The sequence below is a fragment of the Lepisosteus oculatus genome, chromosome 7 (genome assembly GCF_040954835.1).
Source record: "Lepisosteus oculatus isolate fLepOcu1 chromosome 7, fLepOcu1.hap2, whole genome shotgun sequence".
NCBI classification, from domain to species: Eukaryota; Metazoa; Chordata; class Actinopteri; order Semionotiformes; family Lepisosteidae; genus Lepisosteus; species Lepisosteus oculatus.
This window is the reverse complement of record NC_090702.1, coordinates 29,262,032-29,289,127: the sequence shown is the minus strand read 5'-3', so window position 1 is coordinate 29,289,127 and position 27,096 is coordinate 29,262,032. Positions and strand designations below refer to the sequence as shown.

Here is a 27,096-nt window from a genome sequence, read left to right as displayed (position 1 = left end):
TATCGCACTTTGTTATTTGAATTAAACTCAGCATTGCTAATTAATAATCAGGGTAGAACCTTAGAGATAGCCTTAAGATACTATACACATCAAGGTAATTTTCTTAATTTTTTCAATGACTTTTCTCTGTATTTTTGGAGGGAACCAGAGTTCACAAACTGTTAGAACGACAGATTTGGTAACGTTAGAATTCCGGCATCTGTTTTGAAAGTATTTTCATAGTTCCTAAATCTTAATCACAAACAAGAAGTAAGGATAAATGCATCTTGCCACTTCAAAATATCATGTTAACCACCTGAAAAAATCAATGCAATAGGTACTGTATGCTCTGTGCTGATTTGATAGAATAGACTGTTTTGGAGCTAAACTTACCATAGTCTTCCTGAAAGCTTTGAAATTTAATGGAATTATCAAAGTATTATTGATCAATAGCACAACACGATGATCAAATGGTTACAGAACCATGCAAGTTATTTAAAGAGACTTGAATTGAATGATAGATGCTGCTTTATGAATTTAATAAAATGAACTAACACTATTTGCAAATGGGAGTAATATAGCTTGAGCAAAACAGAAGAAATAAAAAACTGAGTTTAAAGTAGCAATAAAAGGCAATAATATAATATTAAAAGGATTACCTTAACAACTTAACAAATAAAGATTAACAAGATACATTTTAGATACAAGATTTTAGGTGTATTAAGAAATATTCATTGGAATGATGCAAAAACTGACTTGTTAAAAATGATACAGGGCCCTGACATATTCTGTGCTATATTTACTCCTTTGACTCTGTCAAGTTGTGACACATACTAAAAACTGGGTTTACTTGTCATTTGCACCCTAAAGTATCAACTTTTATAGGTCTTGGAGTAAAAATACAACACTGGTAATGCCTATCAAAAACCAGAAATAACTACAGCACATTAGAAAAACATCTTTACAGTTCTATTAAAAAAATACAGTGTATTTATAATATAAATATACATGTGCAGTGTGCACTATTTATAGGCTTCATTTTGTACACTGTCACCAGCTGCCTATCACACATCGCTCTGAATTTCCAGAGAATACTAAAAGACACTAAAAGATATTTATGTTATGGTATTTGCAAACATGCATGAATTTGCAGTTCATGATATTATGGTTAAGGATTAATGTGTTTACATAGATTCCTGAACCTTTTACAGAGGTGAATTTCACTTTTGGCACCTTATATATTTTTGCTCTTGTAGTCTCTATTGCTACAGTGTGTGACTGACTTGCCTTGTGCACAGTATAAAGTAAGAAAATAACCTTGAGCAATTTAATGGCATTTAAAGTTATTAGCTCAAATATGCTGAGTGTGCAGAAGGTTCAGCAATGCCATGGTCTACTGAGCATCCCAAATCTTAAAAGAACCTGTTCCATCTACTTTTTTATCCCTTAAGAAACAGATGTAGCACAAAACAACCAACCCTGCCAATTTTAAATAACTGCTTACAGCTGCACATGAGAAAAAAAAACATGAGGATCTTTTATTGTTCATAAAAATAAGACAACAGAAGTCATTTTTAGTTTCATTTTCAGGGTCATAGTAGAAATCCTAAAAGAATTACCAAAAAATATTTTAAAATTAAAAAGCTTCAAAGCTACTTCTTTGAATCTTTTAAGGATTTCAAAAATATTGAATACATATTCTCTAGTCACAATAAACAAGTATACAATTAATCATATTTAATTCACTATTATCAACATATTCCTGAGAGAAAAAAATCACTATTTGCATACAGTATAACGAAAAACAGAATTTGCCAGCCATAGCAGACCTGTGTCTTTCATAATATCCCTGTATCATTCCTGTCATAGCATCACATCTGTCAAGTCCCACAGAAAAAAGACAACAGAAACAAAACTCATCCAGAAACTAGGTTCACACCTTCCCCCTTCTCTCAATGATACTTAGTTTTGTGTAATCTTCTGTATTCTCATGCAGGTTTTGACTTCACACCTTTCTTCACCCCTCTCCACTTTGCACTTCATGAGTGGTCTCTCTGCCTCTCCCCTCTCCCTCCTCCTCCACTTTTCCAGCTTTTTGTTCTCCTGTGCTATTTAATCTTTGACATCTACCCTGTCTTTCTCACACCTGAAGAAGGCTCCACGGCCGAAACATTGTGTTCCTTTCTTTTCAGCATGGAATAAACCCGTTACCTGTTCCTTTGCAGCCTACGAATGCTGACGCAGCTACCTACTTGAACATCTTTACAAAAGTCTTACATAATAAATCCAAATACTGTACAGTATATCCGAATGATAATTTCTAATGTGCTGATCCATATCAGTGACAGACATCTCAACCTTTCAAAGCAAAGGAGGAAACCTGCTCTTTGTGGTGTAATGGTATTGCATAGAAACAAAGTTGAGACTTTCTGTGAGTTGAGACGTCAGGTTCCAAGGCCCCAGCACTGCGAGGCAGTAAATGATAACCACCTATTAAATATAATCAATATGCCACCCTATATATTCAAGTTCATGTTTATTGTCATTATACTCATAGACAGGTACAGTATACGGTATAACGAAATGCTATTAAGCTAGCTATCAGATGGTAAATTGTGCAAAAACAGAAGATAGAGACAACAGGCAATGTGCAAAACAACAACAGTTGTGCAAAATCATACGTCAACAGAATGAAATAAATGATACAAAATTATGGAGAGTAAATGTCTTGACATGTGAGGTAGAGGTAGATTTCAATGTGTGTTTGAGTTTTGAAAAAGAGAGGAGGCACTGTAAGGGTTCAGAACACAGGTGAGAGTGGGTGGGAGTTTAATAGTTTGATAGTACAAGGGTAAAAACTGTCTCTGGGTCTGGTAGTCTGGGCCCAAATGCTCCGGTACCATTGTCCAGATGGTAGAGGGTTAAACAGTCTGTGGGGTCTTTGATGATGCTTAGAGCTTTCCTCAAGCACTGTCTGTCATAAATGTACCGTGGATGGGAGAGCCACCCTGGTGATGGACTTGACTCCAGTGATTACTTTAAACCATAATTTTTATTTAGAATTCTTTACAAATTCATAATTTGTGATTTTGTCATTTCATGTTTTTGTCAAGTTATGCATTTAAACTAGTGCAATAAGACGTATGAAACAAATTGACCCATGAAACCTTATACTAGAACTAGGAGTCAACTGATTATACTCCCAAAACAAAGCAGTTTATGACGCATAGACATTATCCCTAAAACTAAATGTGAAGCCGCCGGCATTACAAAACAACAATTAAAGTCTGCAGATATTTAAAATACTTAACATTACAATTTCAAAATGAACAATAAAACCTGAACTATTCATCATGCATCATATATATAAACATAAAGTACAGTATATATACAGTATGAGAACACTCAGACAGAATTAGAATAGAGATAAATATATTGTGTTTTATTGCTTGCATTTCAAGTGCTACCTAGTGGAAAAGGCAGAATGATATTGAGCACATTAGGTAATTCATTTACACATCCATAAACCATGCATATTAACCAGTTTCATTGAATATTTACTTGAATTACACAGAATTCTGCAAAAAATAGCACACTGGGAATTACTGTGCATATGTGGATATAGATATGTTTATTATGTATTCATCTATTTACATTGTCTCACACAGAGTATTTTTACTCTAACTTTTAGTTAATCTAACTAGCATGGACTATGTAACACATTTTAAAAAGCTATAGTTATGTAAGACCTAAATACTGTATTTCTAAGAAATACACATGTGAATTTTATCATTCAATAGGTGCTAAAAGGATTTCCATTTCTATTAACCAAAACCAAATCTGGTACTTGTCAGTATTGTTTTTCTTTTTTTCAATTACACTAAGATTTGTGTTTGGACCACTACTCTTAAGTATTGCATTAGTATTTAAAAAAGAATAAAATGAGTAAGGTTTATGGGCCTCCTACACACAAGAGGCTTGCAAAAACATAAAACATCCTTTGATTTTAATGAGGAATCATCTGGGATGCTTAATCTCTAAGATGTACTTTATTAATTGCTACCACTGAAACAGTAGTGTCTAGCAAACACTTAATTGGGCGATACAGCCATAAAATCCACATACAAGGAGAAGCTCAATAAGATATAAATCATGGAACTGTGTATACCAATGTTAGTGGTTCCAAGTTATCTTTTTTAGGTGCAAGATGGGGCCATGATAATATACTTATTTACTGCCACAATGACAAAATCATGTTTTCTGATTAAGGATTCTCATTCTGCATTAAATAGGCTTGTATTGTTCCTTACCTGTTTCGCATCTGATGCCAGTAAAACCTTGCTGACAGATACAAATGTTCGGAGAAATACAGGTGCCCCCATTTTGACATCCATCTTCGCAGAAAGCTAAGCAATGAACCATAAAAAATATTATTCTAAAATTCCACATGAATAAAAAAAAATATTCCCACCTAGTGCATTTGTATTATTATTTCTCTCCATTTCTCTATTTTGGACACTATAACAAATTATGTAACTGTAGATAGACATTACAGAAATCTGTCTATTAAATTGTCATTTACACTTTGATCCATATTTTTCTAACTGCCTCTATGAGGACTTCTCAATACTAAGGACACATGGTTTACTTAAGTGCTTTACAAGTTCTATACAATTGGCCTCTACAGTATATACTGTACAGTAGGTCAGAAAATCCTTGGTATTTATGTCTGACAGAGCAGAGAAAAGGATGGTTTTCATGTTGTGTTTACTTTTCTGACATACAGAAGAACAAAATGGTGGACAAAAAATAAATCGGTGGACAAGAAATGGGTTTAATGTAAAATATTGATTGAATTCTCTTACCTTTGCATAGAGTACCATTACCAGTGTATCCGGGTTTACATGTACAACTGTGGCCTCCTACAGTGTTGAAACACAAAGCATTTTCATCACAGCTGTGTTGTCCAGTCATACACTCATCATGCTCTGAAATAAGAAAGACATTCAGGAATGTACTGTAACAGTTGCCATCCATTGCTTTCATTTGCAATTTCTAATCGGACTTTGTCAAGAAAGTAATAATTTGTGTGTACAATTCTAATTCTAGTTTACGAAAAAAAACTTTTTTGTTTATCTTGTAAAAATATTCAAGCCTTGGATGTAAAAAAATGTAGTTCTGAGCATTCATTTTAGAATTTAGTAACAAAGGGACAGAACTGATTGGGTAATACACATAAATATAAGTGAGATATACTGTACTGTATACTGTATATAAATTATAAAAAACATATTTTGGAACAGAATACTTTATCAATTTCTGACTTCAGCAAATTCTAGATCTATAAAGTCCCCTTACTAATTGTTATTTAATACACAATTTACAAAGAAAAAAAATAACATTTTGATTAAATCCAGTCATTCTACATTTTGCATTTTGGACAGTTCTATCTTTTCTGCCTGTTGTTTACCATCCTTTGTATTTTCTATGGGACTCCCATTTCTGCAAATTTAAACTCACAATTAACAAATACACTCCAACTGACCATTAGTGAGATCTTAATCCCACAAGGGATACAGCTTCAATCCATGCTGTTTGGTGCTGCAGATGCTTTCATGAATATTGCTGTTTGAAATTTTGAGCCATAGAGCCTACAGCCATTAGTCTCTGAATTCTGGACTAAAACATTATTAAAGCAAGAATTTAAAAACAAGAAGTAATGTAAAAATGTGAGTCAATAGTCCTAGGTGTATGAGGCTGATAAATTATGTAAAAACACAATAAAACACAGCCAGTAAAATATATTTTCCCTTTCTTTAAAGCATTTTGTAACAACAGATATTTTAGGTCACAGCATTACACCATTAATGTAGAACATTATATGTTTCGCATCAGTATTAAGAACATGATTATTTGTATGTGCCCCAATTGTGAAATTGACACATTTTGAATAAATCAGCTGCAGTCCCTATTGCAGTGCAGGAGAAATTTATACAACACTCACATGACATACAATAGGCCAGGCAATTGTTTTCACCCAACAGTATGTAACCATGAGGACAACAGAAGAGCTAGAATAAGACAGATGGAGGGTTGATTTAGCACTCACTTACAAATCCCATGCTTACCCATTCCCAACAAAATGCAGGGGTCTCTTTTGCTCAGTGGCGAGCATCACACTCCACAGCCACATGACTAACAGACAGTTGCCCTTAAAGGAATCCCAGCTGTCCCTACCAAATTCAAACCAGCAATTTCTGAACTATAATGCACACCATAATCTCCAAGCAAGATTTTAACTGGCCAGGCTACTTTTGAACAACACATATTTGTGTTAGGCATTTACTAATTATTTAATCCTTTAGAAGTCAGATAATTATTTGCCTTTTAGAAGCACAATTATTGCTTTGAGTCATTGACAGTATGTACGGTAGTATTCAGAAAAATGTGAGCCTGTTTTAATTGTTTACAGTATCTGTCATTAACTGGAAAATGACAGACTGTTACATTAATATATGTAACATGCTGTTACATTAATATATAAATCCTTATGCCATCTTTATAATGAACATTAAAGGCCTTTTTTAGCATATAGCACAGTTCTGTATACTCCTCATTTAATTGTATCTTTTTTTAATTTATACCTCATAGGCACAGGTATTAGATAAAGGCTAGTCAAATAGTAATGTATTGCTGTATATTCTCTGGCATTTGTAATCTTGTATTTTTCATCAATTCATTCATTCATTTTCTAACCACATCTTTCAACTCACGGTCACTGAGGAACCGAAGCCTATCCCAGCAGGCAATCGGCGCAAGGCAGGATACACCCTAGATGGGACACCAGTCCATCTTAGGGCATCAAAGGGCAGACACACAAACACAGACAAGCACACACTCCCACCTACAGTAGGGCCAATTTTCTAGAGAATAATTATCCTGCCAGTATGTTTTTGAAGCATGGGAGGAAGCTGGAGCACCCAGAGAACAGAAACTCATCCAGAGAACAAAATCCATGCTGATACAGTAGCACCTGAGGTCTAGAAATTAACCCTGGGCCCCAGCACCACAAAACAGCAGTTTCACTGTGCTGTGCATTTTGTATTTTTATTTTCTCCAAAATTATTTAGCAAAATATAGAATTGTTTCTTTAGGAGTCATATTTTCAGACTGAAAAACAATATGTTGGTTATTTTGATTCACCCATGAATTTCATAAGGCCTTAGCAATGACCATGAAAACAAAGACATTTCATAATATTAAAAAATATTACTGCTTCAAATATTTTGTCGTAATTTTAGTTTTGTCTTCATTTTATTGAGTAATTAGGCAATAATATACTTATCAATGAGTTGTGTGTCAAGATAATTTTGACAAATTTTTATTAAAATGAATTCATTGTCTTGCATATGGTGCTTTAATCCAGCATCTTTAGATGTTGTTTAGGAACAAGCAGAGGTTAATGCTGCGAAGTGAGACGAAAAAACATTTAATTTGCAGAGCAGGTGAGCAAAGAAGAAATGGAGAGATCAGAAATATAAGGTAAAAGCATGGGAGAGAAAGGTGAAAGAAATAAAACAGTAGGTACAGGTTGAAAACTGAGCTAAACATATTGAAATTCTGAAGATGAATTCCAGTTTAAAAGTGTAAGGCAGGGAGGGATATGGAATGAAAAATGAATTGAGATAGAAAAATAAGTAAGCATTGTGTTGAGTGTTGCTGGGGATATATGAAGCAAGACTAAGGAAATTTGTGACTTTCTAATGTCTTGATTACACATGAAAAGACAGACACAAAGATCAGTGTAACCTTGGTCAAGAGGGATAAAATGGAGGACTGTTTGTTTGTAGAGTTACAGTGTTTGATACTTATTGTCTCACGTTCCCTGAAAGGGTTGACCAGTTTTCTTCCTGTTTCAACAATGTGAATGAGAACTGCATGAAATAAGTTTGCATGATCAAGGTACCAGGAAATAGGGATCCTGGAAAGGCTGCAGCAATCCCAAGTTTGACAAACTCGCATTATGATAAATTCTGTTTCATGTTGACAAAATTTACTCTGAAAAAAATGTTCTACAGCATACCTGTGGTCTGTGTGGTTTTTTAGTTTTAATCACATTCAGATCATATACTAATCATTTCTGTCTGTCACAGTTGCTGGGCATTATAAAAATAACTTAAGTGCAAAACCATTAAATTGAAAATTTTAAATTACTGTTCTGTTTGACAAAGTAGCTGTACAAAACTGTATTTTAGACGTCTTTGTAAATTCCTCAGTTGAAAAAAAGCAAAAGCCAACACAAATACAATTACCAGGGATGTTTGTTCAAGGACCAATTCAAGTGCACAATCACTGAAATGATCATGAATTGTTATGGCAGGACAAGAAGCAAGCTGTTAATATAACGAAACCCTCAACTGACACCAACTTGAAGCAATTTTTTAAGGAGAAATGGACCAAAATTTATTAAAGCGGATGCAAGGAACTGATAGACAGATATGGGGAACAACTAGCTGAAATCATTGCTACCAGGTAAGATTGCTGTGCAAGGAGTTGCCACCAGTTCAGTTCATCCTTTATTAAAATTTTCATGAAGATATTTAATTATGTTTAAGGTATAAAATACACAAGAATATGGACCAGCCTAGGGAGTTCACAAACCTTTTTCTCAGCACTGTAAGCGTGTAAGGAGTAATATTCACATTATTAAGACGGGTTGTTTTGGCCATGGCCCGTTGGGCCCCTGAGCAAGGCCCTTAACCTCAACGGCTCCAGGGGCGCTGTACAATGGCTGACCCTGCGCTCTGACCCCAAGCTTCTCTCTCCCTGTCTGTGTGTCTGTGTCTCATGGAGAGCAAGCTAATAGGGCTTAAAAAATGATCTTATCTTATCTTATTTTGTTGTAGGGGTTTTTGTGAATTTACTGGGTAGTAAATCAGGACGTGATTCTTTTATGGCTACCAGAAAACCAATTGTCAGAACAGTTAGCGACACAATACACCGAACGCATTTAACATGCATATAAAAACATATAACAGTCTGCCTGGATACAGATGACAGATTTTATTTTGAGGGTGACCAAAATTAAAGATGTTTAATCATGAAGAGCTACAAAACAAGGAATACTCATTCAGTATACCATTCAGCTATACTGTTTTGTTAATCAGTCTCATGAATACAAATTCTACACTAGATACTCAAAAGTAAATATCAACTTGTGTTGAGATACAGTTGAATTCTTGAGGTAGCAACGCAGAATAATGGGCTACTTATCCAGATATGGATTTGTATTTCCCGAGGCACGAACACAAAGACCCGCTGGCAGGCTCTGTTGCAGTGTTGTCCAATCAGCTTCCTCGGGCCCGGTTCTGGCTCGGTTTGAAACCAAAGCTCTGAGTCGTGGAAGAAGAAAGGAGAGATTTCTGCTGCTGCAGCGTGCTAGACAGCGTTCTCTCCAAGGACCTACTAATAGCGTGGCTGATTAGTAGTTCTCTGTGCACAGCTGGTGACTACGGTCCAAGCAAACACTCTTTGGGGGGGAAGGAACTCGGTTTGCTTCCAGCGTAGAGCTAGGGCTATATAAAAACTTATGCAGATTGTTGACAAAGAGTCCAACTTGGCGTTCACGGTGGCGCCAGCAATTCACAAGAGCAGCTGCAGGCAAAACCTTGGGTAGATCTGTCTTTACATACGAGCTTCCTCTGGCCTAATTCTTGGAACAAGTGTGAGTACTAGCACTCACACAACACTGGCAGTCATGTGATTGTCCAAGTTGAGCACGAGAACAGACAGAGTAGCAAGGTCTGAGGCCTCTGCATCTGTTTTTAACGAGGAACAACATGGTTGTTGATTACAATTAATAATAATTATAATTATAATTAATAGATTGGTCGAGAGTTTGGCGGGCATTCAGGACCCACGCGCTCTGCAGGTTCCTGACTGGTTGGTTCCTTCTAGGGATGAGTAACAATGAACTCTGACCCAAGGACTGCAATCCACATGTTCTTAAGAATCTCAGAGACAAATAGGTGCCAGGAATGGCCATTGATCATGATAGTTGGGCCACCTCCCCATTCTTGGATGGTTCCTTATCAGTAAGAAAACACTTTAAATCAGAAAACACATGAATTGGCTTCTGTGTGTCCTGCACCACAGAGATGAGAGAGAGTGGCCTCTGGACGAGCCATGGCAATACTTAATCCTGTTTTATTAATAAGCATTGCCTCTACAATGTACAGTATAAGGAGAGCATTCATGTTCTTTAAAAGCTTAAAAGCAACTTACTGTATACGCTGTAGAATAAAGAAAGTATGTTCATTTGGAAATGGTTTCCAAAACCAAATTTGAAAACTTTAGGAAACATTAACATTTTTAATGTATTTTTTTTCACAGACAAAAATCAGTTTTTACAATTATCTTGCACTTTAAAAATGTATTACGTGACTATATTTGATTTAGAGATATGATTATGCTGTTATACAAATTGTGTGAGTTTATCATATAGTATTCCTTACCAAATACTGAAGCAGATGTAAATGTGTTTTCATCAATTAAAATGACCTTTACAAAATGGTTTTGAAGAACAAATTGATAAAGTTTACTCTGTTTATTATCAGGACTAAGTACTGTATGCATCAAAAGGTGACTTCAAATTGTAAAACACAAGAGGTCAATAGTTGCTCAAAATGACCTGAGCAAAGTCACACAGCAAAGGCATAAATTATAAAATCAGAAGCTTTACAATCCAGTTGCCTTCACAACCATAAAATACAGCTCATCTTTGACAAATCAGGCCATGGACTACATCCTTGATTAAATCCATCACTCACATTCATCCTGTTGGATAGACTGGTTCTCTTTTATGCAAATTTTAACATTTTAAAATCTATATTCCTTGAGTTTCCTTTTTTCTCTTTAATACTATTATTTCTGTCTGTGATGGCATCATGGGTATGAACATTGTGTACAGCAGCTGCAGACTAAGCACTTCAAAGTTAACTACTTGTGACAGCGGGCATGTCCTATGCCCATCGCAGTCACCAAGCTGTGACAGGAAAAATGACACCAATTACCTTCTATAATTACAATTTCTAACAACAACCTCCCCTGTGAACTCTGAATGGGCTCTTGAGTTTCTGTGCTTTGAAAACAGCACTGTCATTTGAAAATCAATTGTATTTTTGTTTTACTAGGAACATTTACTTGTTACCTGGTAAGAATTTAAAAGATAAAAACAACGTTAAGTGATACATTAAGTGGTCATCATGACACCACTATTTTTAATTGTTCCTTTTTTCTTTTATGTTTATGTAGTTATTTTCTTTGATTTATGTTTTGCTTTGCACTGTTGCAATTCCCCATTCCAAACACAGTTCTGAATCAACAGCAGCTATGCAGTATACATAATCATAGAGCTAGCTTTTAAGTCACTATCAAATAGCCGGGTGCAAATGATTAAAATATGTATATTAGATGCTCAGTCATACTATGTAATCCTCTTGAGTTTTCGATGCTATCCAGTGTGGACTTATTCTTTACTAACAACTAGCTGGAGGGAGGACAAGTAGCAAAAATTATAATGTGTTCTTTCTATACAGACCAAGGGAATATTGTGTATTATAATCTTAAATTAAATCCATTTACAGTTGTAACCTAAACAAGTCTAATTGAAAAAGTGTTTAAAAAAATGCAACAACGCTGCTTACCCTGTCCTTCTCAAAAGAAATGTTAAAATATTACTTTCCTTATGATCTCTTATATTGGAAATATAAATGATTCATTCTCAACAAGCATATTTATCCTTTATGGGCATAATTATATACAGTAGGTAAGGTACATTTGGCAAAATATCTGACCATAACCTGAAATACTTCTCTTTTTGGTAACTAAAATATCAAAGTCCATTAATGTTCTATGCTGTTGATTTTGCATGATTTGGGGATGTATAATTTTCCAGTTCTTTATCATTACAATTGTGGATGAAACACATAGTGGAACCACAAACTGTTAAACAAATCATAAAAACAGTTTTGTCTACATGTAACCAGGTGATTTGGGCGGCACAGGAGTCAGGAATAGTGCCTTATGCATAAGGGTAGTTAGACCCTTGTGACCAACTTGTTGTACTCCCAGCTTGTAAAAATTCTCTATTTTTTGTTAGAAAATAAACTTTTAAAAACAACAATTTGAACCAATTTGGTGGTACAGTTTCTGACAACCACATGCAGCTGTGGTAATTTAAGAATTCACTCTGCAACCTGGCAATTTTAAAGAGTAGTGCAGTCCAGTATAAAATTATTCATAAAATTTAAAAAAGCAGTGACGCACTGCTGTCTGCAGCACTTTGGTACCAACTGCAGTATACCGTCCTGACACCTCACACATTCTAGCATATGTATAACGAAAGTGACTTGTGAAGATAAAGGAAGAAGAACATATGAATATCCCCATGCTCATTTTTAAGCTTCTGATCATGGTGATTGTGAGCTGGAAATCATCTAAGTAATCTCAGCCTTCCCTGACACTCTGCTTCAGTGGTGGAAGGCAAGCGCTCTTATCTGAGGATTAAAGCTGCTGAGCAACCATGTACCCTAAAGCCCTAAAGCTAATAAAATTAAACAAGTAGCAAAGATTTATACTATGTCTTTTTAATGGATTAAAGGATAATCTTTTGAGGCAGTGAGTTCCAAAGGTATATTTGTGAACAGAAAGGTGAATCTTGACCTTCATACCCATGAATAAAACTACGACTCACCACTGTATTTCTACAGTAGTCCTGAACGGAACCTGGTTCTCTGGGCAGAATTTACCATTTCAAAGGACCCTCAGTTATTTCCTCACTCATTAATGAAGTAAACTCAATAACTCAATAAATGATACTTTCATCCTTGTTTTAAAATTTTATGTTTATCATCACAGCCTTAAATTATAGCCCAAAGAAATGTTTACTATGAAATGTAACAAAAGAAGATTTAAACAACTATATCTTAAGCACCCATGCATTTCAAGAGGAAGACATTAATTTTATACCAATGGGGGGGGGGAACTGTTCTTGAATATCCACTACATCACAAACTATATTTTTTCAGCTCAAAAACACACTATGGTTCCCTGATATTACCACAGGTAACTATGATAATTTCAAGCAACTGACAACACAATTTGTCCCAATTATTGTGTAACTACCACTGGAAATGATCAAGCTTTCTATTAAGTTTTTACTGTTTTAGCCTTATATAATTTATTATTGTTGACTGGTTTGGTATAGTGATCTTAAGTTCCTAAAAGCTGTCAAGTAACAGAATGGTTATAGTGTACAGTAGAATACTTTAGAATGTTTAGAGATTTTTTACCATGGCAAATCGGACTAATTCTTCTATCCATTGTAAATCATATAATTATATGCAAATAGATTGAACTAAACAAATGTCAGTTACAACAGAAAGCATCACATGCTAAACATTAGCAATCACGTCATGCTGAGAAGGTATTGCAATCACATAGTGAGGTGCAGTATAGCAAAGATTGTTCAACTGTGGAAATCTTTGCAACCATAATTTGAATATTTCTATTTGCACATAGTAAGTAATAAAAAGAACAGTCTACATTTTTTGGAAATATGAATTCTTAGTGGACAGTAATCCACGTTTATGCACACAACTCCAGAGATTTGTTTGTGTAGCCTTATTAGTCACAGAAATATTACATATTAGTTTAATATTGACCAAATGTTCATTCTTCTTTTTCTAAAGCATTTGGGTAACTGGTAATTCCCTTTGGACTACTTTGAAATCTAAACCAGATGTCCAATTGCCATTAATTATCTCAGTCTATTGAGTCTATTATATCAACAATAATGGGACAAGCTTTCTAAAAATAGATTTGGAAATGAAACCAATTTGTTTTATCCTTATTAAGGGAAGACAAGGAAGCTAAAGATTTTTGATAGCCAGATCGTTGTGATCCTTCAAAAACTTTTAGACAATTCAAATGTCATGTATTAAAATATGAAATCTGTTTATTACAATACCAAAGTTATCTTTAAAGAAATTGGCACAGCATTGTACAGACGTACATTAAAGCAGTTTAAGAAGTTTGCACTACAAATTAATATACTTTTTGGAAATATTAGGCTACAATAGTAGGATTACATTACTCCAGCTCCAAAAAAACTTTGCTTGACACATCATTCAGAGGTTTCCAATTCTTTTGCAGTATTCCATTTAAAAAATAACATCCACATTTCCAGACCTGCTGAGTTACTGTTGATACAACCCAATACAACCCAAGCCACTGCACTCTGATCAAAAATAATGACCAGCTAGTAGATTTAGAGTCTATGTCAAGGTCTGGGCACTCAACTTCTTTTCAACCACTGTATCTGACCATATGGAGCCTCTGCTTTGAACCACTTGTTTTTCTAAAGAGTGAATAAACTAATTTTTTTAATCATCATGTCGGCATAATGAATACATTATGGGCTTAAATAGATTTCAGTCCCAAGCCACCCTTGCCTTCTTTGTACTTCTTGGATATATTCTAACACAACCCTGAGGGTTATTTATTTATTTAAAAAAAAACAAAGTATGCTTTAGTAGGGAGGTATATAATCAGATATAAAAGATTACATTGGTATATTACTTAGGAAGCAAAAGTAAACAGTAACAGTTACAGAAGTATCTCTCTTATCTTTAATTATGTTTTCTGAAGCAATGTTAAGAAACAAATTTGACTATCAGCAAAAAAAGGATTATAATGAAAGATGATAATTAAAGTACTCGTTCTGCTAAACATATTTCTTAATGTGCAGTAGACAAAATGTTAATTTGTAAACATAGGTACTCAATGTCTGAATTAAACAATGAAATGTAATAGAGCAAAGCATACTTACAGAAACAAATACTGAATTTGTTATGACTTGATAGGCATACTAATAAATAAAGATAAAAAACAATACATGGAACTTATTAAAATGGATTCTTTATTGCAGCTCAATTCATTTTGGTTAAAGAAATACAGTGGAGTGGAGCAATAGATAAAAGATAACTTCCTACTTTTTAATAAATTATTCTTACTTTTACTGAATTAGGTGTGGAAAAAACTGACAATTACTAGACATAAAAAAGTGGACTAATGACTATCTTAAACTTGTGGACAATGTTTGAGAAAAAAAAACATCTGTTTCAAAGACTCCATTTATACAGAGTAAGTATGGGAAGTAATCTTTTCATTTGTTACACATGAGATAAGAAAATACTGAGTTCAAGTCCTATTAAAATGATTTAATAACAAATGTTGGGTGCTCCAAGTTTAATATGTTTTAAGTTAACATTGCCAAAATACACTGATTAAGAATTTACAATGAATGCACAAATTTAAAAGACAAATTACAGTAATTAAAATGAAAACAGACTAATATGCCAGCATGGCTTACGTGAGTAATGAACATTGTTTGGTTCCCACTGGCTGCTGTACTACTTCATTAAATCCATTTATTAATATGGAATCATCTAACTTAAGGGAAATTGTGGTTGCTCAAAATAAAAATAGTTATTATGATGTTTCTGAAAGTACTGAATGATACTAATTTATAATATATATAATAACCATTAAAAATAATATATTTAAACAGCTGGTAGTGGTAGCTGAAAAAAAAAGAAACACACTAACCTCTTAAGTTCTGATGTGCACATTTAACTAATTTACACATGAACACTTGCTGTTGTTATTAAAAATGGAAAATTAATTGCAAATCACAGTAAAGTATTGGCGGTTTAGCGGTGGAGTTCTCTCCTATCACTCTGTCACCCTGTCATGGGAAGCCAGGGTCCAATTCCTGGCCAATGCACAATATGCACAAGTTGTGCTAGAACAAACTTGTCCCCAGGTATAATAAAGAACTCTTTTTCTAATAATAAAATATAATAAATAACATGTATAATATAGTGAAACTTTTTAAATATTTTATACACCACAGCATGTTAAATATGATGTTTACATTCACGATCTCTTAAGGCCCATAGCGGTGGCCCAGCACACAGAAAGGTTTCAAATAATCGCATCATCTTTTGAAGTGGGGACTTGTCAGATATAAAACTGCAAAAAACATATTGCAGTGATTCCCCTTATTTATGTGTTGCAGAGTACTGATATGAGTACAGATGTACTGCAGCCCCACCATCACTTTTCCGGACACACTGAGAAAGCAAATTGCAGGTGTTGTTATTAGTAAGAGTATGTTACTAATGGCACAAATAAATGGACAACTACATAAAAATATTTAGCTTTTTATTATAACAAAATATAGGGATATTTTCATCTTAAATATCAGAAATCATGTAGTGCTTCACTACCCCTCCAGGAACTGGCCCAGCAGCTAGTTTAGCAGGTTATTATCAGCCATTCAACTGTTGATCATTAGTACTTACAGATGCAGCCATACAAACCCGTACCGCACGCATGTACCCATAAACCACCGCGGCGTAACGCGATACGTGATTGACTGGCCAAAATGAACGACAGGGGGACTTGTGGTACATTGGTCGGTATGTATAGGCTGCGAGAAGTTTCACAAGTAGAACTCTTTAAAATTAGGCTGGGCAAATGATTTTTTCATTCTTAAAAAATAAATCAAAAACGAGATATAATGATGTGTTCCTGCTTAGACATTGCACAACTTTAACAGCTATAAAAACAGGTTTTGATGGTTAATAACCACTTTTTATGTGCAAAAAACAGGTTTCTTCCTCATGATCAGCTTAGAATCTCTGTGTACGCTGTAAGGTTTTTCCTTCTTAATTAAACGTTTAAAATACATGAATTTAATAAAAACAACACGTTTCAAATAGAAAAAATCATATTCTGTTGTCTTCCTGGTATGTAGACCAGATCAGCAGGTCTTTTTTCCCCTAATCAGAGGCTCCGAAAACAGCGTGCCGCCCACTGCACTGCATCAAAGGGGGAGATGGCACCGAGAGGGAGGAAGCGCGAAGCTCAGTATAGCACAATAGCCGCACCCATTGCGTCTGCGTTCATAAATTAAACAACGTAAATCATTTTCTTTGACTTCTAAGTCCTGTAATTATCATTAAGCACAGGTTTCTTTTTTGATACCATCGTTAGACAAAGCAGGAACTTATTGTACTTTCTAATGACATTACACGTGGAAAGAATACAGATTACAGATTTTGTCTTTAATTTTTTTATACATTTTAGAAAAGTTTCATCTATGCATATACCACAAAACTATTCTCGATTGTATTTCTGAATGCTATGTATAAAAAAAACGTGCAGCTTACTCAACGATTCTAAGATGATCACGAGGAAGTGTATTGCATGTCTAATTGTCTAACCCCACTTTCCCCATTTTGATTAAAATCGCAAACGCGTGTTTAATTAAATGCCTTTATTCATTCACAATCTGACAATGCAATGTAAATCTTCTTTGCATTCTAAGTCCCTTAATTCACTTTAAGCATAGCTTTCTCACTATTTAGATTTATTTTTCATACCATCGTTAAACAAAGCAGGAGTGTACACTACCTCCTCATGGGATCAAAAGTGGAAAGATTAGAGTATAATTGTTTTTATTTTTTAAATAAATTTTAGAAAAGTGTCATTTATACAAAAAAGTTGCATTTAATACCACTCGATAGTTATATTAATAGAGATAAGCTTTCTATTAAAGCTCAGATCAAAGATCAAACAGCAATATCTCATACACTGGGACTGGTCTGTGGTCTGCGATGTGGTTGAGTGTGAATTGTGGCGCTCTAGCAGGCTTGCTGGTGTCTGTGTGGTTCGGGCTGGCTGTGCCGAAAAATTCTTGTAATTATTATTCAACAATTTTCTGGACACTCCACTCAAAGCACTTCACTCGTAATGGGGATCCCCTTGACCACCACTAATGTTTAGCATTGTTCTTGTAATTCTATATCACTATATAGGAATGCGTGCTACGAACCTAAGTGGCCAATTGTATTAAAATAAGTCATCTTTAGCAAATAGGGAGATAGGAGAATGTGCCAATTTTGTAAGCACAGGAAAACATGATAGATAACAGAAAAATATTTAAGGACTGCTCTAGGTTAATTTGCGAAAAATACATATCTCCGTCTTTCGCTCCCATGCGCATGAAATAAAAAAATTTAACTTCTGAGACGGACTCCTGAAACAGGGAAAAATGCAAGGTTGTGGATTGCTAAAACAGGTTTGCCCCACACTATTGGTGAAGAACTTTGTTTACCTTTGGCAAAAGAGCTGATAAGTATTATGTGTGAAGAAAAAGCTGCTAAACCGTTTCTGAAACATTTTTAGTAGTCCGTCTCACTTCAGACTCACGTAATAGATCCTCTTCCATTTTAACCAATGTTTCAATCCCCACTGGCTAGGCGAGATGCACGTCTCACATCCAGCATTTTTTTATGCTCCAAGTCTATTTTGTTTTCACTTGCACGTGTTAGTGAAATAGAAACCCCATAGAGATCCATTCAAATCACACAAAACTCACACTGTCCATTCCCTGTGAACTATATAAGAACAATCTATAATAATATTATGATCATGCTGGAGAAGAGTGGTCCACTGATACCATGACATTTTTCACTTTGTTGTCACTTGCACAATAACTAGCTGATGACACCGACACGGATAAAGTATTGTGGTTGTTTAGCCACAATAAACATAGATCTGTTGTTTGTCCCTATCAGCATTAAATGTACACAGTATTGCATCATACTTCATGCTAAAGAAGAATCAAATTAATTTTTATGATATGAATCTCTCCCTTTCATAGTATTTCAACTTTATACTTTTGTTATATAAAATCAAGCCTGTCCTACTGCCTATAAATACAAAATAAAAACTGATGTATTCTAATTAACATTTTTTTTATTGTTTATTTTCCCTCTCCCTCTTATGGACTGAACTACCTTCAATTTATAAAGGTGTGTGGAGTTACAGATTACAATATTTAATTCATTCTGATTGTGAATCACAATTTAAATTGTGATATGGTCCCATTTGTTCTGAATATGCATTTTCGCAATATGGTTGTTAGTGGAAAAGCACACTAAAATCTAAACCAAATCTAAACCAAGTGGTATTTGCATTATCATGTTTTTCATAATGCTAGTCTTTTATACGTGTTCTTTTATTTCTTCCCCACAGAGGTGATCTGGACATTTACAATCCAGCAGATGTCTTAAAAAAAACTATTCTTGTACATTCCAGGAACTCCAATCATGCTTTAATTTACTGTTTTCATATTTCTTCTTTATCTGTTTTCATTCAGCAAGTTTATGGTATTTCCAAGGGCAGAGACCTACCATTTTCTGCCTTACATGCATATGAATGCAACTTGTCTCTTTGCGCTATACTCATCTTACAAGATTATCTTATAAACCATGAGGAATCATTGTTATCTGGAATAGGGATATTGGCAGATGAAGATATTATTCGGAATACTGTTTAGAGTACTTTAAAGTTGGCCTTTAGAAACACTGACCAACAGTTGATTCATTTGAACTTATTTTAACTATTCATGGAACATTTTTGATTTCTCCAATTACCCTCACTGACACTTGTAGCGGCATGGCTTATAAATAATACAAGAATTAAGTTTGCTGCTCCCTTGCCCTCTCTCCCTCATCTCAGTGGTGCTGGATACAGAGAGAACATTCCATTTGGTTCACATTTAAGGTGTCCTTCTAGCTAATACAGTTTCTTGATAAAGAACAACTCCCAAGGCTGAGATTCTCCAGCCACCCTAATAAATGGTTATCTCTGGTGCCTTACTGTCTGGGATATTCCTTGGGAGAGTCTCATCCCAGGTTGTTTACAACACTAATATCAGGGAGCATTGTTACTCATCCTCCACCTAGATCAGCCAATCAGGAACTGGTAGGGCAGGGTAACCCCAAGAGGGTCTCGAATGCCTGCGGAACATTCAACCAATGAATGACCGTAGTTCCTCCAGATAAAACAAGCAGCACAGGGCCCAGAACACAGCTCCTCCGGGACATTCTAAGACTCGGCTCACACAATCACGTGACGGCCAGTTTGTCCGAGTGCCAGGACTTTACTTTGTTCTAAGAGTTGAGACCGGAGGTCGCCCACACGTAACCAAAGGATCCGCCTGAGGTTAGCCCAGCAGCAAGCCTCGTGAACCGCTGGTACCCACCGTGAACTATCGACTGCTGAATCTCAGTATTCAGGACTAGTACAACACCGGGAATTAACTGGTCTTCTTCCCGTCTAAAGAGTGTGACTTGCTTGGACCCGCAGTCACTGTGCACAATCTCTGCTAGTTAAGCCAGGACTGACAAGTCTTCAGAGAGCCCACTGCCAGCGCGTCGCAGCAGGAATCTCTCCCTCCTTCTCCCACACCTCACACCTCACCAGCACTGCCTGGCACTGGGCCAGAGGATGCCGATTTGACGCAGCAACAGCCTGCTGCTGTTCTTTTGTGTCTGTGGGAGATCTGAATCCACACAGATTGGATGAGTATTCAATTGTTACCTCAACCTGAGTTTATATCAGTTAAATACCTATGAGTGATGTACTTGCCTTCGAGTATCTAGTGTAGAAGTTTTAATCAAAGTTCGTTTAGGAAATGGTATATCTGAATGGTATACTGAATGTATGTCCCTCTTGGTATTTATAACTCTTCGTTATTGAATATATACCTTTTGTATTCAGCTAACCCTTACTCCTAAGATCTGTTATGTTTATATGCACATTTTATGTATTAAAAATGTATTGTCGTGTATTGGTATCTGTGTGTGTGTGTTGCTGAGTTATCCCACAAGGTCGGTTTTCTAATAGCCATCAAAGAATCATTTTGTGACTTACAGCTACAATTAATAATTGCCCCAGTAAATGCACAAAACCCCTACACACTGATCAAGTGTGCTTTGTTGTCAGAGAGCAAATGGCAACTTTTTCTGATGTGTGAGTGTTCAGATGCATCTTAAACTTTCCTGTTTAGGGGAAAATGCATTGTATCTCTTTTTTTCATGATCCATCGTTAATTTAGTCAGAGCACTGGAGGTGGATTTGTCTGACATCACTGTAGCATAAAAGGATGGTTGTTCAGCACTGGTGGCCTTTGTATTTCCTTCTATGGTGTCAATGGGCCCTGTACTTTCTTGATGTTGTTAATATGGAGTTTGACAAAGGGTCAGGGTGGCTGCTATCTGAAGTTGTGGAACAGTGAAGGAAGCCATCAAAACGCACCCTTAAATACTGTTTTCTGAGAGGGATTCTTGGGTTCTTCTGTGAATGGGGAGGGAGGAGGTTGACTCTTGGGGAAAAAATAAAGGGCTGTAGGGAGCAGGAAGGAGGGAGAAAGGGTGGATGGGTAACTGACAGGGGATGATGGGGAGGGTGTTTTATAGAAATGTTTTTTCTACTACTACTACTACACCTAGCTACTTTTTTAGAGGATCACAAAAACATATGAATGGATTTTTCTTTGTTGACCCATCTTCTGAACATCCATGCCTTTGATTTTTTATTTAGGAAATAAAGGGAAAAACAAGACATTGGTATTTAAGAAAGATCCCTGTTTAGCTCTTATTACTTGGTCGAAAATTAACCCTCAAGAGAATTTTCTGATTTTTAATGGTAGAAGCAAAGATACCAATTAATTGGAACTTGTCATGCCATACTGTTAAGTAATAATTACAAATGATAGAAATTTTACTATGGCTGATTAAGCACCTGCCTAATTATTTAAAATTGGGGATACTGCGAGCGCATTTTTTTTATACAGGAACTTCACAAGTCACATTAAATATATAAGGTAGGAGCCACAGAAGAAGAGGTTAAATACATTGCCCCAGAGTGTGTTTACTTGTACTTTCAAGATTGTTTTTTTATACACATTAATTAATTTATTTTTCCTTAGTTTACTTCACAAATCACTAAGTGCCAAAACCAGTGAAGAAAGTTATGGATTTTCTACTAAAGTTTATTAACTTTATTCAACAAATATAATTCATGAATACTTAGGCACAAAGACATGGACATGAATATAAAATGAAATGTATAAATATAATTGAATAGTTGGCTTTCAACATAGCACATTTCAGAAATTCCATTTGAATTTTAGAATTCAAGCTCACTGAAATCATGTAATTGAAATGTCCATGAAATTACATATACATAAAGCACAAAAAAGAGCTGTTTAGATATGCATTTTCATTCTTTCTGTATCTCATAACTTATGACTTATAACTTATAAATACATGTTTCATATTGATGTTTTTGCTTCATTAAATTTAAAATAATCTAAATTGTATCAACTCATTTTAATTAGTTTTATTATTGATAAAGAATGTTAACCTTTACTCTATGACAAGTTTAATAATTGTATATTGCACTATTGCACATATTATTCCTCTGGCATACAAAATGGGAAATGCACCTCCCAGTATCAATTCAAGGTTGATTATAATCAAATTATTCCATTAAGATTTAAAATATTCAGATAAATCTGGATTGAGGCATTATGCAGCAGTTTGATATTAGGAAATATAAAAGATCTAAATTAATTTGGATCTTTTTGGTTGCAGCCAAAATACAACAGATACACCAGAAACAGAGAAGGTGAATTACATTTTACAAGTGTAAATAAAATGTAAGGATCCAAATTACAAACAGTAACACATTTGCAAACCAACCTATCTTACAGTAAATTACAACCACCTCACTTGTAATGCAGGAGCACAAATATGACACAAAGGCTCGACCGTGGGCAGTGATGAGGTGTATGATCTATATTAAATACATGGGTGTCTTGGGATTTTGTAAGTGTTTATTGTTTATTCGTGTTGCACAGAAAAATTTAAAACATTTAATCTGTATGTATGGTTGGCATTTTTCTTATTTTAAAATGTCAACAGTTTCTAGTAAAGAAATCTAAACATCTTCATCTTGAAATTGCCCCATAATTCTATGCAAATAAAAAACACTAGAGTAAAGTACACATTCATAACTAACATGGGAATGCACATTCTTCTAATGGTTAGAACATAATCTATTTATTTCATTAAAATAAAACCAGGTCATAAAACCTGGCTACCCTGCCAGGCAGCTTATTAAATTGATTTCCTGCAGCTGGGAACAAATTCTTTCTATTGAGGACATGAAGCTTCTTGGTCTGAGATGTTGTGGCACATTGTTCTGCCTTCTGAGTTCATGCCAATAGAAATATCTGTACCTTATAACCACAAGTCTGTTATTTTCAATAATTTATATTTTTTATTCAATAGTTATTTTAATAACAGAGTAATTAGTATCTTGGCCTACACCTCAATCTTTTGAAAAGTAACATGATAATTGGCACTGGAACAATGATTTCAAAATATTCACTGGCACAAAGGTTTTAGAATGAAATAGAAAAGTTGAGCCGTTGGTCACTATTATATACATCCTAAGAACAAAATGGAAACACAGGAGATAATCAAAATAATGTTTTTTTTCTCTTTCTAATTAAGAACGATTACCAATTGGGTTATTCTTTATAGTATGTAATGTGGTTATACATATATGGCAACTAACGTAGAAACCACTCATAAGAAGCTTGTTAGTTACTGAAAATATTACATGTTTCTTTTAGGTTAACATTGTAAAGAGCATCGGCATTCAAAACCATCATGCAACAGGGATGCTGAAACCTTGGACTCAACAGTACTGGTATAAATGATAAATTGCTTTCTGATTATGGATATACCACACAATTAAGGAAGTCTGTCTCAAGAGGAATTACAGATGGAGCCATCCACAATGTGTGAGGTGTTATACTAGTTATACCTCAGTAGGACTCCAGTGTATCAGTGCATTTTTCAGTGCCAGTGAGTTTTTTAAATAATCTGATGCAGGACTGCACTACTTTGTAAAACTGTCAGGTGGTGCAGTGAATCCCTAAAGTACCGCAGCTTGTCTGGTACGGTATTGAATGTTTATGTCACTATTAGCTCTTTCCTGCATACTGTACTAGCAACAATTTAATTATACAATAATTACATTGTTAAGACAGGATCTTGTAAGCATGTTGCTACCACTTCAAATGAGATACTGTATGTCACAATATTGAATATAGTTAATACAATTATCATTTTTAATTACATACAATATTTGTAACGCTACGGGGTTCAGGTGGGCGCATCAGGTCGGCCCCCCACTGTCTGGGACTCGAACCCGGGCCTCCAGCATCACACAACAGGGACCCAGCCTGTTGAGCTAAAGAGAGATCTACCCCGCTTAACTCGCAGTGCTCCGCGAAGGGCTATCCCACCGCGCTCTGACACCAATGTAACGCTTCGGGGTTCACGTGGGCGCCCTTGCCGCTGCCGCTTCAGGTTGGCCCCCCACCATCTGGAAGATCTCTCTTTAGCTCAACAGGCTGGGTCCCTGTTGAGTGACACTGGAGGCCCGGGCTCGAGTCCCCGACGGTGGGGGGCTGACCTGATGTGGCAGCGGCAAGGGTGCCCCCGTGAACCCTGAAGCGTTACAATATAGAATTGTTAGTTATTGTGCTTAAATAGTAATTAGAACACAGATAATGCCATTTCAGATTTTAATTAAAATACTATATAATACATACTGACTTTAAAACATGTCATATTTAAAAGCAAATAAACATGTACAAAACACAAAAGAGGCCAGATTAAAATAAAAGTTTTGAGTAGTTATTTTAATTACTTTTTTGGATACTGTAAATTGAATTAGATGATACAAGTGTTCACTTTGGTGAAGTCTAAACTATATTTAGATAAATATATTTAAATTTAATATATTTAAATAGTTAATATTGCTATTTGCTACTATATTGTTGATTAATGGACACTAAATATAATTGCATTTTAATGTTTGCTTGCAAACGTGGTGTAAATAATGGCACTAGAGGAAAACAGTCTGCAAGAACAATGCTAATTCTTTAAAAAATATTAAACATATTTTAGAAATGTAAAATTAATAAATACCACTCACAAAATCCAAAAGTAATGTAAATATTTGTATTTTCTTTTTGTTCCCTCATGTCAGAGCTATGTAGTAGTCAAATATACATAAAAGGTTCAGGTGGGTAGCTGCGTCAGCATGCATAGGCTGCAAAGGAACAAGTAATAGGTTTATTCCATGCTGAAAAGAAAAGAAAGAAAATACAACGTTTCGGCTCTGGAGGAACCCCTTCAAACCCCTTCTTCAGGTGTGAGGAAGAACAACCGAAAAGGGCTCCACAGCCGAAACGTGTTTTCTTTCTTTTCAGCATGGAAAAAACCTATTACTTGTTCCTATACAAAAAAAGGCCTATGTGGAACTTGCAGGATAGCATAATTGAAGGCAGATTAGCACGTCATAATGAGTTCTAGAATTCAGAAAACAAATGTCCTTATAACTAACTGCTATCTAAAATCAAACAAGATGTACTGCAATCTATTAGCAACTTCCCAGCTCACAGAAGCATTTCACGCCATTTGTTTCAGGGACTATTAAACTGTGAAAAACATATTTTTAAGGAAATTCATCAGATATCGACAATGCATTGCATGGTAAGAACTGGGTTTAATACACAGCTGAATGTCCTGATGTGTGTCACAGCACACAAGAACTCTCACTGTACCTACAGTAGGAGTCAGGAAATAGGAGGGTGGAAGGGAGAACAGTTGGAGCACATAAACTCCACAATCACCTGGGGAAAATACTGGCCTAGTAGTAAAATAAATGAAGCTACTGTTTCAGTAAAATCTAATGCAAGTAAAGTGCCACCTAGCAATCTTTTTTTAGCTGTAAAGGGCTGAAAGTTATATGTAGGTCAGAATTATGGTACTGTATACCGCAGTGTATTTTCCACTGACATGAGTTTTGATGAGTATTCTATATAGCTGCATTAGTATGTTGTTTTACAGTTTGCTTTTCATATTCTAGAAGGAATAATTAGTTGGAATATTATATAGTGAAAATCTATTACCCTTTCTACTTCAAGCTCCCTGTTAAATAAATTTTAATTTTGTAGTTTTCAAGACACCAATATTACCTTTATTTTAGCTCATAGTCAAATATACAAAGATATTCTAAAGAGTGATATTGAAGAATAAGGTCCACTTTGTTTAAAAAACACAGGTAATGACTTACTCTAAAGTATTCACTAAACTTGTGCCAAAAGTAGTTGATTTCATTTTGCTACTTTTAAATACAGTATATTGCTTTATCTACTATAAAAATACACATATGTAGAAAAGTTTACTTTGTCTCAAGTTCTTACCAAGTTATCAAGTTCCTACTTTTTTAACAAAATGTTAACCTACATATTCTAATGATTTGGGAAATTCACAAAACCATATTTCATTGCCAATCGGTGAGATGCAAAAATAGATCTTCCAAAAGGTTATGGAATTTCTTTTAAACTATAAAATGATTATGGAGCTCTCTGTTAGAGAAATGAAGTATCCTTTTACAAATATTTTACTTGCTTTGGACACAACACAATTGCATTTAATATTTGTTTGTGAGTATAAACTTGCATATGTATTATTGAATAAAATGGTAAGGCATGCTTTGCTAATTAAATCTTTACTTCTACAGGAGTCAAGAGAAAATGTGCTTCATTTTCTAATATCCATATGAAATACATCATCTCTACTAACTTGTTTAAGAAATCTAAAATTACATTTTAGAGTATAAAACTTTATCTTACAGGTGGATATTCCTTTGGAGTCAGTAGATATTTTATTTAATTACTCTAAAATAAAAATAAAAATCTGCTATAAATAGATCATGTTGTACTCCCTCAACATTAAAATAGACTTTTAATACAACTTGCAAAAATATTTGGCACTATGCCTTCCAATTAAGCTGCATTTCCATTAAGATTATATTGTAACGCTTACGGCCGACAAGCACTGTGTGTAAGAGCCGGCGTACCAGAGCAGGTGACGTCACCGCCCTTCCCTGTGATAGCAGGACTACAGCTACTGGGCTGTGGAGAGATCTCTCTTTAGCTCACGGGGCTGGGTTGCTGCAGAGAGACGTGGAAGTCCTGGGTTCGAGCCTCCAGTCGGGATAGGGCCGACCAGATGCGGCAAGGGCGCCCGCCTGAGCCCCCGTTGCGTTACG

General features: G+C 35.2%; 1 protein-coding gene across 1 annotated transcript in view; it reads right to left on the bottom strand.

Annotated features, from left to right (window-relative positions):
• The window catches only part of nell2b (neural EGFL like 2b), a 129,256-nt gene that overhangs the window by 32,654 nt on the left and 69,506 nt on the right, over positions 1–27,096 (bottom strand). Inside the window, exons 14-15 of the mRNA XM_006633621.3 lie at positions 4,845–4,967; positions 4,290–4,385 (exon numbers count right to left, since the gene is read on the bottom strand). Coding sequence (XP_006633684.2) covers positions 4,290–4,385; positions 4,845–4,967 — 219 coding nt within the window. The remainder of the gene's footprint in view (positions 1–4,289; positions 4,386–4,844; positions 4,968–27,096) is intronic.